The following is an 18,837-nucleotide window of genomic DNA, read 5'->3' as shown; positions in this document are numbered from 1 at the left end:
ACCAAAATTGTAACATAAAAAAATCCTGTTTTTTATTTATGCATCCGATTGTATTATAAAATATAAATATAATGTATAAAAAAATATATTGTTTAAAAATTTTTTTTTGTAAAACTTTTTGGCAATTACGAATAACTTAAAAATAAATTTTGAGCCAAATCGGCCCAGCTTTTCTCAATTTATGAATTACTTTACATTTTTCACAGCATTTTTTATGTATTATATGGATATAAGTAACCAATTGCAACTCTAAACAAAAATGTATCGTTATTTATTATAATTAATATTTCTATGAAAAATTCTTAATTTTTCAATAAAAAAAATTAAGAGCCACTTATCGAGATAAAATATAACCTTTAGATCTTTGGGATAGTGCAGCTTTCTGATGGTAATTTTTTTTATTTGGTTTAGTAGTTACAGAGATTACCCTGAACAAACCAACAATATATTTAATATACCACCATTAAGAACAGGGTTATTCAGAAAATATAGTATGCTGTATAATTTTTTTAATTTTTATTTAGAATAATGATATTTACAATCTGTGTTTAAAATCACAATAAGTAAATTGGATAATCTATGTACATGTTTAACTGGAATGATATGAAGAGGGAGGACAACCAGTGATGGAACCCAACGTGAATTTATTTTAGATTAACAAATCTCTGCAATGTTTTCTTTTGAGCCTATGAATGGGATTTATGGGTTGAGTAGATGAGATTTGTGATAGTAACGGGTTAGTATGGGAAGGTAGTTTGAAGTAGAAGGATCTATAGTGTTTGGTGGCTAATTGGTCAACTGACTCAATTTTTTGGTCAGAGTGTAGTGAAGAGTTGGAAACAAACCAATAAAGGAGCAGAATTTTTTTAAGAGATTACTTGATTAACATTTTCAATATTTAGCTATATAAACTGAAGATTTTATAAAACTGTAACTCATAATAATTTACAATTTTTTGTGATTTTGAAGAATTTAAAAAAAATTGTAACTTCAGAATCTCATAAAAAATTATTTTGGATTTTGGATCCGAATAGACCACATTTAGACGTTGGCTATCAGAGCCATTATAAGTACCTTCAAGCTAGTTGAGTCATTTGAATAATAATTTTTAGATCGAATGAAATTTGGGCTAAAAAAATATTCAAACAATTTTATATTTTCTGATTGCCTACTGTTAAAATATTACCTATATCGATTTTAATTTTATAACAGATTATCCGTCTACCTCTTCATCGTAATTATACATTTTTTATGCGGGATTGCTACAAATTACAATATATAAATATTTATTTTGATAAGTGTTGTATTTTGTTGTATTCTGGAGCTGTTAGTTCATAGAAATATAAAATGATAAATATTCGTGTACATATATATATATTATATATGTATATCATAAACAACCTACACGCTACGCGGAATTTAATGAATCGACTATCATCATTTATTCACTAATAACTGTTATATAATATATAAATAGTGTAAAATATAATATTGAAACCAAAAAAGCCAATACGTATTCTCTTCCAACAAACATCTGTTTCGGTTCTGGTTTAGGTCCTAAAAAAATCAAAAGGTTTCAGTAAGGTTCCGGTTAAAATACCGGTATTTTTAATTTTGGTTCAAGCCCTGCTGTCATCATCTTATAAAAAAAATCGTGTTTTATATTTTGAGTTCAGTTTAAGCATTTAAAATGAGAAGAGTAAGTATAGAGTTTTTTGATGTTCATTATTACAAATAAAGTAGATTTATTTTTAAATATTAATTAATGAGTAAAAAAATATGGTGACAAGAAACGTGGCACGGGATCTTGGCTGCTAACGAGATGGTGAGGGTAGGGGGTTAACCTGCTGGGTAGCGTGCGCGGTCCAGACGCCGCCGCTGAATCGACGATGTTGCGGCAACGACTTAGCATCACTGCACGGGATAGCCATTTTGAAGGCGGATTAAATTTTGTAAGGTGTTAATACGGCAATACTTTAGGTACACGACATGCAAGGTTTATAGATATAAAGGTTGCCTCATATGGAAAATATGAAAAAGTAGGAGTGGGAGAAATCGGACCGTGCCGTCACCCGTAGGAAACATTATTTGTTTACAATAGTGAAATATATTGTTTTTAAATGCGTTTTTACGAGCTTAGTATTTTTTTTGCTAATGTTTATCGACTATCGTTTTCACAATCTTTTTTGTAAATTATTTGCGTATCGATAATTTAATTGGAATACATTTTATCATGTCTACAAATTCAAAAGAACACTCAGGTGGATCATCTTGTGCCGTAGCGACATGTAAGCATGAAATTTTGTAGGCAAAAAAAACAAGAGCTACAAATGAACATGATAATTTAATGCCCTCTTGGATTAATCATCTTTCTAATGGAGAATTAATAACTCCCGGTAAAAACTTTAAAACTAACATTTTTAGAGTAGAAAGGTTATTAAAAATATGACAAAGCAACTTATTCCTAAAGGATCAGGAGTAGTTAAAAGGATAACAGACAGGATTTTCAACATAACTGAAATTGCACAAATATATAAACCTGTAATTCATTCTTATGTAAAACAAAGCTTGTTGATCTGTATGAAATATTTCAACCAACATGCAGTATCACTAGCTAAAAAAAGAAAAGCAAAAGCTCAACTAAGCAAAATAAATAAATTAAGAAAATTAATGACTTGAATTGAAACTGAAATATGTATAAGTTAATATTTATACAATCAATTCAAGTCATTAATTTTCTTAATCTATTTATTTTGCTGCATGTTGGTTGAAATATTTCATAGGTAATTTATAGGTTTATATTTTTGTGCAATTTCAGTTCTGTTGCAAATCCTGTCATTTTTTTAAATAACCTTTCTATTGCTCCATTTTCACTGTCCTAATCTACCTGAATAATAATGATTTTAATAATTTTTTATTTTTCATTGTATAAATATACTAAAATATGTAATTAAATATATAAACTACCTTGCAAAATATGTACAAAAACAAAAGATGTAGGTAATGTTAGTAAACTGTTTATTATATTATATGCGTATTAAAACATTAATTTTTTAGAAGCCCCTATCAAATATGTTTTATTTGTAAAATTATGTATCATAATGTATTGCTAATAAATAATAATATTATTGATTATGACTTTGATTATGATTTGGAATATATTTCTCATTCATGAGAAAACTGATTACTGAATACCTACTTTAAAAATTAGTTTACCTATATTAATATAATGATATACAAATATACAATGAATTAAAAGTATCATATTTTAATATCTGGTTTAAAGTTGCACACATTTAGTAATAATTACAATTGTTTATAATAAGTCAACAATTATAAATTGTAAATTGTATTAAGTATATTATGAATAGTATTTTTTGAATACATAGTACATCATAGTATAATACTATAGGTTTGAACTATCTTAAATAGAAAATAGTTTAATATCTGATTAAGATATTATAGGTAGGTACACTAATAACATAATAATAAACAAGTATAAATCACTAATTCACATTAATTAGCAGACAAGTACAGCCGTAAGTATGAATATTAAGCATTGCGTGAATATACGACACCGTGGCCGCCCGCGAAACTCTCCTACGGATGACGTCATGCGGAATAAGACGCTGCGGGGGAATGCTATGTTTACGTGACTATGAGGCAACCTTTATTAGGTATCTATAAACCTTGCATGACATGTACATTGTATAAGTAGAATATGGATTCTTACTCACTACCTTCTCTGAAAATAACTGCTGAATACGCCTATGGCAGGTAGGTAAATAGGTAGGTATATTATTAAAATTATATGCGTAGGTAGGTATAGTAATAAAAATTTTTTATTAATATTTATTATACTTTAAATTTATAACTTTTTACTTTTGATAATTCCTATAAATTTGTTTAGTAGATGCACATTTATATGTTTAGCTTTTTATCTACTGGGGCAGATCCAGTCTAAGTTAACAACATTAAGTGTGAATAGTGTGATTACTAGTGGTGTAGTGGAAGATACCTATACGCCGTATACTGCGTACAGGTACCCACTTCTCTGATTTTCTGCCAAGTATATACTTAGCCATGGCTATATCTACTGACCATAGAGTTATTTATAAATATTGTAGGAAAACGTACCATATGTAGGTACCTAATTGATTATATGCTACAGAATACCAGCAACGTCCGTCTTCGTCTGTTCGTATACCAGTAATAATAAAATTAATAAATTTAAAATTATTTGAAACTTAGGACAAATCTATGACAAGTCTTGTTAATATGTCTAACAGTTTAAATATTTTAAATGAAGATTTTGTGGATGACCCAAATTCAAACTTTAATAGTCTTGTAGAAATAAATCCTGATCATGTAGTAGGTACATATATATATACTTGATTAAATAATAAATTGTAAATTAACAAGAAAATATTATTTTAATTTTGTATTAAAATGTATATCTTAGACTAAAGTGTAAAATGATGTGTTTAGTATACAAGAAATTACCAGTAATAATTTACTAAATACAAATGAAACAATTCAGGTAAATTACTATCATAATTTTATTACATTTATAACATAAATTTAAAATGAAATATAAAGCTAATAATTTCTACTAAAATACATTTATTTACTATTTAACAACCTACATGATAATAACCTTCATAATTATTTATCAAAATTATATACTTAACACTAAAAATAAAATATTAATTATACACTCTTACAAGTCTTATACAGGGTATAAAAATAGGGTATTTTTCTACTGTGCACCATAGGCGTGCGCAGAATTTTTTCGCAGGAGATGCCAATCACTGGGTCGCGGTGATATCGTCGGATTCGGGATTATCCCAACTTCTATTATCAATGGAAATATACTTGATAAAAATTTTAAAAAAATAAATTAAGTACGTAGCCTGAACAGTCAAAAATTTCTAAATTGATTTCTGTTTATAAAAATGTAAAAAAAAAAAACAAGCGGACTCCGCAGATCGCAGGGGATGCCATGGCATACCCCCTGCGCACGCCTATGCTGTGCACCTAATACCATACACCAAAATATTTTTAAATATTAAACATAGTCATCATAGGCGTAATTATACTAGTACACATTCCGCATGCCCGCATATAAGATATAACTTTAAAGCAGTTAAAATTTTCTAATTTGCATGATAATAAATTCCAGACACATAGTAATGTTTATCAAATAGTTTAACGCCCAAGAAAATTTCCGAGGAAATTTAAAATTATACATTAAAGTATTAACTAATAACTATCAAAAACCTACTTTTCTAAAAACCTCATTAAACAATTTGCATTATTCTTTATTGGAAGAAAATGAACTTAATTTAGATATGTTTGAATAAAATGAACTTTAAATTACCATATTAATCAATTAATCTTTAAAAAAAAGTAACTTATTAAGTTAAACGTAATTTGTAAAAAAGTAACGAGTTAAATGTTAATTCACTTAGTTAAAATTACATGAGTGTATCTACCTATGAAAGACATTTCCGCAACTCACCATTTAAAAAATTTTATTAATAGTTTATACGTATTGTTTAGTGTTTAGTAGATCACCTGAAAATCAAAATGGACTAAGAAAATCATGTATAGAATTACCTAGACATTTTATTTTTAAAGGTAGGACGAGTTCTTGATGTCCGTTGGGTAGCCAGTAGCTTCAGAGCAGCAGAAATTGCAGTATGAAAAACATATCCGGTTGTATACCACCACTTACATAACTCTCCATATGATAACCTAAGAGATCAAAAATCTAAATCTAAATATCTTGGATTATGTAAGTGGTTGGGACGTCCAAAATTTGTTTTCGAATTGGCATTAATGTGTGACGTAGGTACTCTAAGAGAGAATTATCATATGTATCTCATGAATTACTAAGTCATTCAATTACATTGTTGCGTGCTAATGAATTGATTAAAAGAACAATCAGAGTGATTCTTTTCACACCAAAAATGGAGATTTCATGTTAGAAGCTTTAACTGCACAAAAAAAAAACCATGATATTCAAAAATAGTTTTATCTATGTATGATATTTAGATCATAAACAATATTTGATAAGTTTATGTAAAAACTTTCACTCACGTTTACTTGAAGCAAATGAAAAGGAATCTTTTATTTTAAATGGTATAATGCAAATTTTAAATGAACATATAGGTACGTGGACTTTAACAGTTGAAAATATAAGATTTGGCGAAGATGAAATATAGAGATTGACGAATAGATTTCTGTTAAATACAAATAATGCGATTCAGGACTTTCAAAAATATATTGACAATAAAATAATCAATGACGAGTTAAAAGAATTGGACATTTAAAAAAAACATTTCATGTTTCAACGGCGGAATTTGAAAGGGGATTTAGCCAAATGAATTTAATGTGTTCAGATCTCATGTCAAGATTGTCCGTTACAAACATTTTCAGTCAAATGTTTATAAATATCAATGGACTATCAGTTGCAATATGGAATTCAACAAATTATGTAAACAGTTGATTGATCAAACATAGATTTACAAATGATAACAGATCTCAAAAAGTTACACAGATAAAATGAAATGAAGAAAAGGATAGTCTTTGTAAAATTGTAAGATTTATTGATTTGTTTATTATTATATAAGAAATATAATATTATAATTTATATTGTATTTATAAGTAAGATTAGATTCTATATAATATTTTATTTCGTATTTTAATATTTTCATATAGGTAATCCTATTTCTTGTTTGTATTAATTAATAATAGGTATAATAGGTATGTATGTATAATTTATACTTAAAAATCCTATTTGATTATTTAATTAAAACTTAATATTACTTAAATACTTACTATCTGTGGGTCATTAACTCAATATAGCCAATATTATAGGTAATTATAAAAAAAAATTAAAATATATTTATATAATAATATATATCCCAGAAGTATGATTGTAGACTGTAATTATTGAAACTTTAAAGTCTCAATTACAACAGGGTAGTAGTATAGTGTATGTAATTATGATAAATATAAAACAATATTAATGTAGCAGAAGTGGGAGGTGTCGGGGGTTGTGGGTTGTGGGTGGCAAAACCCCCACGTCTATTTTTCAATCACATTTAAGCGTGTACTCACTAAAAAAATTACGACTATATCACTGGTAACTTAGATATATTATTATCATTGTACATAGATATGTACATTACAACTGATAATTTTGTAGGATGAAGGGTTTGGACGGAAGTTGGGGATTTTTTCAACTCAATAACAAACTCTGGATGTTACTGATACTCCATATATAATTATTAAAAAAAATATCACTGAAAATAATAGTATACGGGGAAAAAATGCAACGTAACACTAAGGCATGGTTTGCACGCGACGTGGCTGAAAAAAAAAGCAGATACATATTAGATATGGAAAAACACAGACGACGAACAGCTGCAGATCACACTAAAATTATTATTAAACACATCGACCACTTCCCTCGCCCCCCTCCCCCTTAAACACGCCACTGGACGCATGTAAACTCCGCTACAAGTAGGTACCTTTTTTTACTGTAAACTCCGCCAGAAAAAAAAACTGGTAAAATTGGGTTCATGTGAACTCCGCCAGTGAAGAAAATCAAATAGTAGTATAAAATCAATATGATAGGTATATTATTAAGATTAAAATAAAAGATTATGGGAGATTATCAAAGAGGTTGTAGATCTAATAGATTCACAAAAAATTTAATCTTCAGTTTAAAACAGATTCGGGAAAAATAAAAGCTCAATATGTGTTCTAATTGTAGTTTAAAAAAAAAACAATAATTCAGTACAGTAACACAGTGGCACCGATCACCTAATTTATCAATGACATATGTCATAGTAGATTTTATAGCTGGGGGGCCCACCAAGAGGTACTGGGGCCTGGTTGTGGTTAGGTTGTGAAAAAATTAGGGTGGGGGGCTGAATGTACGATGTCATAGTATTTTTTAAACACTTCTGCGCCACTGTAGTAACATACCAAAATCGTTCTATTTCCCTACTAAACTATTATACATTTAATTTAAGCATTAAACCATCTTAAAAAACAAAGAAATTAAGGTAAAAATATAAAATGTAATGTTATTAAATATAATTTAATCAAGCTCATTTAATAAGTAAATGTTAGCCTGAGTTAAAGAGATGTACTGTCACAAATAATATATTTTTTCACATTAGAGAAGGTAATCATAAAAATAAATGGCAAAGATACAATAATATTAGGAAACTAGAACATAAATCTCCTAGTATAATATGTAGGTGATACAATAATTTATAGTACTACTGAATAAAAGGTGTAAAACGTAACGTATATGTAGGAAGCTCATGATAATGGTAGGACAAGAAGGACACTAAGATTAAAAATTAATAACGAAAAAATAGAATGCAATTGATAAATAATTAGAATAAAATATATTGACGAGGGAAATCTATGAAGTTTTTCGACCAAGTTACGACTATTTATAACATTAATTTACATAAAATTAATATTTATCAAAAAATTAATATGGCTATAAATAATACCACACGATTCAACATATTTTGTATGGTGTAGGTATAGACAATTATGTTAGCATAATCTTTTAGTAAAAATGTATTTATTGTTTTGTATTTTTAATACCATCCATTGTTGATTTTTTCCTAAGATTTGATTTCCCAAATACACTCAACTAGATTCACACCCCCACCGGCAAAGATGCTGAAGTCGAACATTATTTATTTATATGAATTATTGAATTATTGTGTACGCATGCACAAAAAAATCAAAAATACACCAGTGTATAATCCACTCAGAATCTATCAGAAGGTATCTGATAAGGCGTGTATAATGACCAAACAACAGATATTTAGTTAAAACAACATTTTAGGAGAACAGAAAATAGAGATGGATGGAGAAAAATTATTTTAGCCGTACGGTTCCGACCCCCCACACACAAAAAATTACAATATACCGTGTGTTCCAAAAATACAGGATACGCTTTATCACTCATTAGTCATTACTCTGTAAGTTTCTTTCAATTCTGTTTGTGGGACATTAAACTAGAATAATAATATTAATCATAAATTCCTATGACTTAAAATGTTTTAACTCTTTTATGGGTTGAAAATTTCACTTTTTTCAAATGGCAACCCCTATTTTAAATATTTTCGGATTGACTGATTTTTTTCAAAACATTTTGGAGAATCAACTTTTGTTGTAAACTCAAAATTGCCTAAATTATAGCTATTAATAGGTATGATTTAAAAATCTTATTAAATTTAAATATTAATTTTTTCAATTGTTCATATTATTTACTATTAATAAATTATTATTCCATTTTATTGTAGTTACACATTATGAAATAACATAATTTAAACAAGTATTTTCAGAAAACAAAATTCTAAATTTCTAATTTTTTAATCATGGAGTTTAATATCAATGCACCAAACAAACAACCATTTTGTACACTACGGATTTTCAGTTATCTTCATCTCATTATGTTATATACACGGACTATGATAATAATGGACTGGTCTCGAAATGATGAGGACTGTAAAGCGGGACGGGTCACAAATGTACCTGTACTCTTCCTTAATACTTGGGGTTTTTATGCTCTCAAGCGCAACCTGGTTTTTAAGCACGAAACTTTCATTTATTCCTTGACAACACTATACCGCCTTATTTTTAATGTAGGTATTGATAGTGAAAATAATTTATTCATTAATTATAATTATTATTTGTTCTTCGCCGAAGATTCTTCGGTAATCGGTAGTTCGATACTAGACATTTATTATTATGTATTCTGTTTTACATTTTCCACTAGGAAAGATATGATGATTTGTCATTATTTAGTGAATTTAAAAGTAATTTCAATAAAGTAGTTTTGTCAGAAGGATGGACAATAACATACTTTAGTAATAATGAAATCGTTTTTTACAAACCAAATTTTCATGACGGTAAAATGCTAATTGAAAAACAGTTAGTTTTAAAATCTACATTGGAAGTATGTTTGTACATATATCAATTATCTGTTATTCTGTTCAAATGGATAATTTAAGCTTCAAACTTGAATATCCTTTTTCCTTAAAAGATGTATCACAGACAATTGAAAAACTGAACAACAAAAATATTTGTACAGGTGTTCCTAGTTCAATAAATTTTCCAGATTACTATATCATTATTGTTTTTATTATTATTTATTTCAATCCCCTGTGAATTCTGAATAGCTGCTATAATAATATTTTTTATGCATACATACAGGAATTTGTGTGAAAACGGCAACTTTAGAAAATAACAATTTGTGGCGTCATCTTATTATCTTATGTGTCCAATTTTAATAGTTCGAAGAAAAAGATATGAAACTTATGATCATTTAATTCAATATTTTAGAAAGTGTAAGCAATGGTCATTAGTTAAACGTTCGTCTTATATCGGGAAGTGTCCTTACTCCTACAAGACGTAGGACTTTGATAAACATTTTAAATGACAAAAAAAAATTAAAAAAATCAAATACAAGGTATTTAGCAGTATAGTTCAGGTTTTTGGATATTCCAAGTATAAATAATTTGATGAATGTATTATATTATAATTGTTTGTTTTATGGTTTTATTAGTTAATATCACATTTATATTTATTTATTTATTTTTAATTCATTCTCCATATGTAGATTACATAATGTTATTGAAAAATTAAATTTTGAACTGAGAAGTATGCAAGAAAAAATGAAATCATTATCAGATGCTTCTGTAAATTAAATACTTGTTTCATCAAATTTAAGTGATCTCCAAAAAATTTTAATTCAAAAAATTTTTAAGACGAGCCAATACAAAAATAAAAAAAACCGACGATATTCTGAAGATTGGATTCTCTTATGCAAAAAAATTTTCAAACCTGTTTGCACCTAAAAAAGTAAAAACTACCTATCATATTAAAATTTAAAATATTGCAATATTGTTATTATTTTATATTATGCATTGTTATAATTAAAACTGAATAATAGATGGCACTGTTTTCCGAAAACTCCCTAGTCATTTTGACATTTCGGTTCCACTGATAATGCTTCGAGACTAGTCCATTATAATCATAGTCCGTGGTTATATAATATCCCGAGCACGGACTACAACACTGGACTGGAAACGTCAAGGGAGGCAGGTGACGGGGACCGGCCCGCTTAGTGTCCGCGAGAGAGGTGTAGAAAGGGGAATAGTACATGAGCTAATCTAGCACAGCCTCGCTTACCACAGGCATACTCCCCATTTCTTCAAACGATAAACGTAAGCGTAACGTATTCCGTGCTTTTGAGTTAGGAATGTTCGTGTGGAATATAATATATGACAATATTATGAGGACGCCACACCCGCATGTGTTGTCTCCGTCGTACAAGTGCGTAGCATAGCAAATTTTACGCTCAGCAGATCACGTTTATCTCCGTTAATTTAAAATTTAGAGTGAATTGACCTATTATAAAAATTAAAGGCAAGATTATTACCGAGGGCATCTCATAGGTTTTTTTTTTTTAATTTTAAACCGAGTTATGAGTATTTTTAGATATAAAAATAATTTACAATTTTAAAATAGTAATAACTCAGTTTAAAATTAAAATATAATAAAAAGCCTGTGAGATGCCCTCGGTAATAATCATGCCTTTAATTTGTATAATAAGTCAATTCACTCTAAATTTTAAATTAACGAAGATAATCGTGATCTACTGAGCGTAAAATTTGCTATGCTATGCACTTGTACGACGGAGACAACACATGCGCATGCGGGTGTGGCGTCCTCTTATGTTATAGTTGGTGCTTATTATAATATAATATTTATCGAGGTTTATTTGACGGGAATGGTTTATCATAAAAGTATAGATGGCGCTAGATTCGCTCGTGTACGATTCCCCCTCGTACACCTCTCTCGCGTACACTTGAGCCCGGCGGTAAACGTCTCGTTTCCAGTCCAGTGTAGTAGTCCGTGATCCCGAGTAATCAATATTACAAGCTTGGCGAATGGCAGTTGACATCAAAAATAACAACAGGTCAGCCAACTTAACTGTTGTTGTATTATTTTATAACATCCGTGTATTTCGGTATCAGTCGATACCTGGTTCATAGTTATAAACACGAGTGGTATTGTACTCTCCGCAGTTTTGTTGTATACCCGAAACGACCGGACGCCAAATTGTTGCTTACGAGTTCCGAATTACGAATAAAATCGATATGGTGGTTTGCAGTACAACACATTAACACTACAACGAGACGCGTCAGCCGGTCGTTCGTACGCCGTATCCTGTGACACGAGTTTGAATTTATGGTTTTTCAACCAGCAGTTTTTAATGTTTTTAATATCTGTGCGTTCGTTCGGTGTTGGTAGGTCGATTGGTGGTTGATACTTAAATTATGGTTATTTTATCAGTCAGCGTTCGTTCGTTCGTATTAGTAGCTGACTAGTGACTATTGTCGGCGTCGTTCGGTGATTCACTCGTTCGTCACTTATTGACCGCCATTATGCAATCTGCTCGCGATTGCGTAGATCGCGACTGATGCGTGTCCGATTCGCTCTGGTTAAATAGTTATTGCGCAAGCTGCCCAGTTACATAATTAGTAAAGTTTTTCTCTGAGTCGTTTTGTTTACAACGGCTCAAATCGTCTGTTTACGGTTGTCATTCTTGATTCATTCGGATAGTTGTCTCAAATAACTAGGTAATAAAATTGCTATTTGTTTTATTTTTTCATCCTGTTTGATATCTACCTATTCAAGTTTTTCTACAATTAATTTAATCTTTATTCATAATTGTTGGTATTATAATATTATATCATGATATATATTATTGATATATTATGTTGTATGCGTTATGTGCCTATAGGAGCATCTTACTTTTATGGTTATTTATCTTATATATACATAAACTAAACCTATTCACCTCAATTATACAATGTAATATATACTTACATATAAATATATATGAATTATCATATAAATACTAGGTATATAATAAAATTCAATTTGGTACTTATTCATTTAGATAGGTTTATAGCTATCTAGTCCAAGTCCAAAAAATACATCATTAATAGCGTACCTACCTATTAGGCTCATTACCAACTTAAAATTATAAATATAAACACTTAGGTATGTTTGAACAAAATAGCTTATTTCCTTATTTAATTGCATTATTAGACGTATAGGTACGGATGTATAGTATCCTGTAATTTTAAATTACAAATAAATATAAGGAACAAATTCAACTTATTAACATATTATTTTTAATATTCCATTAACTATTACTTAGTTAACTATTAACTTTTATTTTAAATTAACTATTAGTTAACATTAACTATTACTTAGTCTTACTAAGTTATAAATGTAACTTTAAAAAAAAACTGCATACCTACCTAAAATAATTTTTTTTATAGATACAATGAGTCAGTGTTTTGTTTGTGATGGAACATTGGGTAATAAAAATACTCGGTTGTCTACAAACATTACACCATTTAGTAATGTGCCATACCTAGAAAAGATATCTGAGCTTCTGGGAGAAGAATTTGTGATTGCTGTTAACTCTGATGATCATATGTGCCAGAAATGTACATCAATGTTGAGTCATATTGACAAGTTGGAAAATGATTTGAAACTTGTTAAAAACTCAATAATGTCACATATACAAAACAAATATGAAATATTGCCTCTTGGCCAAGCTGAAAATTCCGTTGAGGTAGTGATAGTAATTAAAATCAAACTACCTATGTTGTTATAAAATACTTTTTTTTTAATCTTAAATTTAGAATACCAATCAGTTAAATGAAAATTTAATGGCCAACAAACAGCAAAATCTTGGTCAGTTTATACTACCAAATAAAGTTCCAGTAAAAAAAATTCCTACTATTGTCCCAATGCCAGTCAAAAATCCAATTCAAATTTTAAAAATACAACCACAGCAGAAACAAAATCCGCAACAGGTACAAAATAAGCAACAATTTCAAAAACAACAAAGTGGCGCTAACAGCACAAAATCATTTAAATTTAATACACAATATGTTAAGTATGTATATTATGTTATATAATGTTATTTTGAAGATATTATTAGTACTTCCATTTTAGATTAAAGAAGCTTACTTATTCAATTGAAAGAAAACCTGAAAATCCAAATCCAATTGTTACTCAAACTGAAAGTGCTGAAATCTTAACTCCGGTAAGAATTTAAAAAAAATGTTCTTTTGGTATACATTAAATAATATGCAATCGATGAATATTTTTGTAGTACTTAGTACTTACTTATATATTTGTATTTTGTTTGATTTTACCACATTCTACTGTAAACATAAAATAATCTTACATAAACATTTAGCTGAATGTATATGAAAAAAAATAAAAAAAAAATAAGGTTAAACTAAATAGTATAATATTATAATAAATATAATAACATTATGGTATAGCTTGACTTAGTGCACAACTTGAATTGTATCTTGTAGCTTTTAATCATACAATATTGCATTCATAATATTAAATACCAGTGGCATAACCAGGATAATTAAATGGGGGAGTGAAGTCTAAGTATAAATTTAGCTAAGTTTTTTTACAGTTTTTGTAAATAAATAACATTTGTTTGGGGAAAATGCCAATAAAGTGTGAAGGCAAGAGGAGTTATGCACCCAAAACTTCCTGGCTGCACTCACCGTCATAGAATAATTATTTTAGCTATGAATTAAATAGTAGCAATATTATTTTTTGTTTTTATTACATAATTAAATTTAAATGATTTATCTATCTCTTTTAAGCAATCATTTAATGGAGGTAAAGATTATTAATTGTTTTTTTAATTGATACAACATAATATTAGATTCATTACCAATGATCAGAATTTACTGCGCTAAAAATAACTGAAATATACTCTATAATATGACCTAAAGAATTTTTAAATAATCAAAAAAATAAATTCATTTCACAATTAAAAAAAATACAAATATACGATAGAATATTCTCTACTAAATATATAAATATGGCTTGCAGTGCCAGCCCAAGATACGGGCGAACGGGGCGCAACTTTTTTAACGCTTTTTATATACGAATATATTTTATAAATTTTAGCGCAATATTTATTCAATTTGACAAAAATATAGCTAGATGACTAAATTATCTATGACAGAATATTCTGTTATATATTTTACTCCACTTTCCAGTTTTTATTATTATATTACAAATAATTACAAAATAATATACAATGATATATGATCATTAACTCGGGAAAACCAAAAAAGTATGTGTTACAGCTGATACGTCTATAAATGGTATCCAAATAAGTTTTGCAGTCCTTAACCTATCCATAAATATAAGAATTTTAAACAAAATATGTAGGTAAGTACTCGTATAAAAAGTATTAAATGTATTATTGAGCATTTGATTTAGGACGCCTTTCAAAAAATTGCCCTGGACATCAAAATACCTTGGGCCGGCCCTGATGGCTTGTACAATAAATAAGGAATAATAATTATTTACTGTTCAATAGGCCGATTTGCTTGACTACTTTAAAATATATTTTACTATGAACAAAAATTTTGTTATTTACTACTTTTATATGGATTAAAATATAATATAATTAAAATAAATGACAAATTTTTTCAATTTTCAATACTACATAATAATAGCTAAATCCATGAAAACACAAAATAAACATTATTCTATGCAAATTAGCAAAAAATAACACTAAAACTTGAAAAATAGCTCTGAAAACATAAAATACTTCAAATATTATAAAAATATCAATATAAAATTTCATATTTGGAGTACCTGGTGCTTAAAAATGTAGGTGTAGCTCATTTTGCAATTTGCATCTTTAACGATTAGTGTGATCTGTTAACCAATAATTAAGAAATCTTAATTTATGCTGTTAATATTCAATATTATTTAAATTAATTACTTTAACTTTGACAATTTTAATTTAATCTTCTAAATAAATTAAAAACTTTGTTAATATTTAATTCAATTTAGGTACCACAAAAGAAAAATGTGACCTATAGATGCCAATTATGTTTCAAATCTTTTGATAGTCGACCTGTTTGCGTTGAACACATTCAGAAAGAACATAAAAAGTCAGCTACATCAATTTCAAATAGGGTAAGTGAAAAATTTAAAGACCATACAAACTTTATATCTTTCTTTGTCATTTTAATTTTTAGAAAAGTGAAATAAAACATTCTTTTACGGATACTGTCAACATCTCAAATCTTCATCCTGCAACTACCCAAAAAAATAATCAAAAATTGAAGTCACTCATGGACATAGATAATAATGAACAGGATAATAAAAATGGCACTTTAAGTACAGATATGATCTCAAACGACAATGTACCTGCTACAAAATATGCAAATACTGAACTAGAAAAAGAAACTGATAACTTTTCGAAAGCTAAGACTAAGACAGTAAAAGAAATCAAACTCATCACAAAATCTGATCCTGTCAAAGAAAAAAAAGTAAAAATAAAAGAAGAAGAAGGAGAAGATAAAAAGAAAGAGGAGGAGGATAAAGAAGAAAAAAAAGGAAAGTATGATAAAGAAGATGCAGCCAAGCTTGAAAAAGATACTCCATCCAGATCTAAGAAAAAAGTTGTTGAAGATTCTGTGAATTTAAAGAACAAAAAAAGGAGATCTAAATTTCGAAAAAATATTGGCAACAATCCATAACAAAAACCTTCCAACCAATACCAGAAATTCAATAACCAACATTGAGATTTATGTAACTGAATAAACAAATAATAGGTATCACATATCACTTACCTATCAGTCTTAAATTTAATATTTATCATTTCCAATCTCATGATTTAAAATGTATTATTCTCTTTAATGTTTTGTTTAATAAATTATCAAGATAATATCAATTTTAAAATGCTGTAGGTTAAAGAACTGTATTATTTATTCAATAATATAAATTAATCCCATATTTATTTTCATGAATTATTAGAAGGTCTTACTATATAAGGATTTTGATCAAAGGGTTATCTACTTAATAATAGTTAGTTTTATTTGATCTAAAATTCTAAACTATTTTAGTAAATTTATTTTTTGTAATAAAGATAAAAAATAATATATTAAGTTTTTAAATAGGATTAAGATATGATTAATTTGTTTAAATCAAAAAAAAAAAAAAATCTATCATTTATTGTTGTAAGCAGATATCATACTCTAAATGTATAAGTTAATATTGTAGACTTATATTTAATTCATGATTATGTTTAAAATTAGTCTTATTATTTTTAAGAAAAATTTCAAGCTTCTATATATTACTGAATGTTTGTCAAAGTTTTTATAATTTTATCTTAATTAATATTTGTTGTAACTTAAAATCAAATTTGCATACTGAATAAAATTAGAAACATAAAATAAATAATATAAATTAAACTGTTCATAAATAGCATGTTATTATTAATCTTTGTCCATTTTCTATATAATATTATACTTATTATTTCCTAATTATGTAAGTTGATGGATTGAATACTTATATTCAATTATGGTTTTAATCTAATAAATATGTATGAACAGATTAAATTTAATTGATTATAATGTAAAAAAACAGAAAAAACATTTGATGTTTCATGCAATCTACCAAACTCATTTTTAAGTAATATATAATCTTCCCTATGGTAGTAAAGCAAGGTAAGTTCTAAGTATAATATAACTTTTTATAAATTACAAATATATTTTTATACATTATGTTTTTATTTTCTATATTTATTTTTAATTATAGGTAACTTATAAATAAACATTTTAAAGAACCATCAGTTGCTATTATTAAATCACTGACTGAAATCAGAATTATTCATTATTCTTATTGTAATATAATTTGGATATTTCTCATTATTAACTTTTACTAGGTATCTATTATTATCCTATAAATTATAATATAATAAGTTAATTAAATAGTTCATCATTAATGAGGCTTCAATTTGCAGTGTTGGGATTAGATAAGTACTTTTTTATCTAGGTAAAGATAAAGATAACAGGACAAAAATGTATCTAGATAAAGATAACACAATTCATATTTATCTAGATAAAGATGAAAGATAAATACATTATTATCTAGATAAATTTTTTTTAACACATTGAAATCCAAAACATTTTAAGAGTACACCTCACACGCTTCTTACAAAAATGTGTTTTATATCTTGTAAAAACATTCAAAAACATTTTTTTGATTGACGGAACTTCTCCATTCTTCTTGCAATTGGTTTTCAAGATGATTGGTCGCTCAACGAGCTCCGATTACATAATTTACTTTCATGTGTTTCTATAAGCATTCGCAATATCTGTGTTTGAGCACTTGTACGGTTGTATGTGGATCTATAATGTTTTTGCTGCGGTTAACTGTTTGGTAAAGAAAACTATGTTCTTTAAGAGTACTGTAAGCTCTCCATTCATCTGAATAAATTGTGGTATCAGGTTCTATTTCTTGGACAATTATGGGAATTAATGTTTCACCATCTCTTTAATCAACTATAAAATTAAGGCACTATAAAATATTATCTTGACGCAAAGCAGCTCATACCAAACATCCAAGGTCCTTGAACACGATTTCCTTAATTTCTGTTTTCAATATTTTATTTTATTCGTCAGTATCGTTTTCAAAATCAGAATAAGAACTTGAATCAGAATAGGAATTTATATTATCATTAGGTCTATGATTGCCAAACCGTAATTGTAACCGTAATCGTAACTGCCTCTTGCCTCTATTATACATTCATTTGCCTTGGAAAAGAGACTCACCAATATAATATACCTATTACGATGTATACTTTACCTCTCATTTTTCCTCGAAGTTTAAACTGTTCGACGACAACGTCTAGACACAAATTATACCAAT

The 18,837-nt window shown here is 27.8% G+C and overlaps 1 protein-coding gene across 1 annotated transcript; it reads left to right on the top strand.

The window, feature by feature from the left end:
- The first annotated feature begins 12,144 nt into the window (after positions 1 to 12,144).
- LOC107173007 (uncharacterized) lies at positions 12,145 to 17,180 on the top strand. The gene is made up of 6 exons (XM_015523353.2): positions 12,145 to 12,689; positions 13,401 to 13,699; positions 13,770 to 14,026; positions 14,086 to 14,176; positions 15,973 to 16,098; positions 16,161 to 17,180. The coding sequence occupies exons 2-6, from the start codon at positions 13,406 to 13,408 to the stop codon at positions 16,662 to 16,664; spliced, it is 1,272 nt and encodes a 423-aa protein (XP_015378839.2). The 5' UTR covers positions 12,145 to 12,689; positions 13,401 to 13,405; the 3' UTR covers positions 16,665 to 17,180.
- Positions 17,181 to 18,837: the final 1,657 nt, after the last annotated feature.

This window comes from Diuraphis noxia, unplaced genomic scaffold (assembly GCF_037042655.1).
Source record: "Diuraphis noxia isolate RWA-SAM2 unplaced genomic scaffold, SU_Dnox_SAM2 contig0001, whole genome shotgun sequence".
NCBI lineage: Eukaryota > Metazoa > Arthropoda > Insecta > Hemiptera > Aphididae > Diuraphis > Diuraphis noxia.
The sequence above is the reverse complement of the archived record's forward strand: the minus strand, read 5'-3'. Positions and strand labels throughout refer to the sequence as shown.

Excerpts from the sequence above, each read along its gene's own strand:
- LOC107173007 (XM_015523353.2), top strand. The coding sequence starts at position 13,406 with ATGAGTCAGTGTTTTGTTTGTGATGGAACATTGGGTAATAAAAATACT. Across the intron at positions 14,177-15,972 it reads GTGCTGAAATCTTAACTCCG|GTACCACAAAAGAAAAATGT; the intron begins GTAAGAATTTAA and ends AATTCAATTTAG. Across the intron at positions 16,099-16,160 it reads CTACATCAATTTCAAATAGG|AAAAGTGAAATAAAACATTC; the intron begins GTAAGTGAAAAA and ends TTTAATTTTTAG.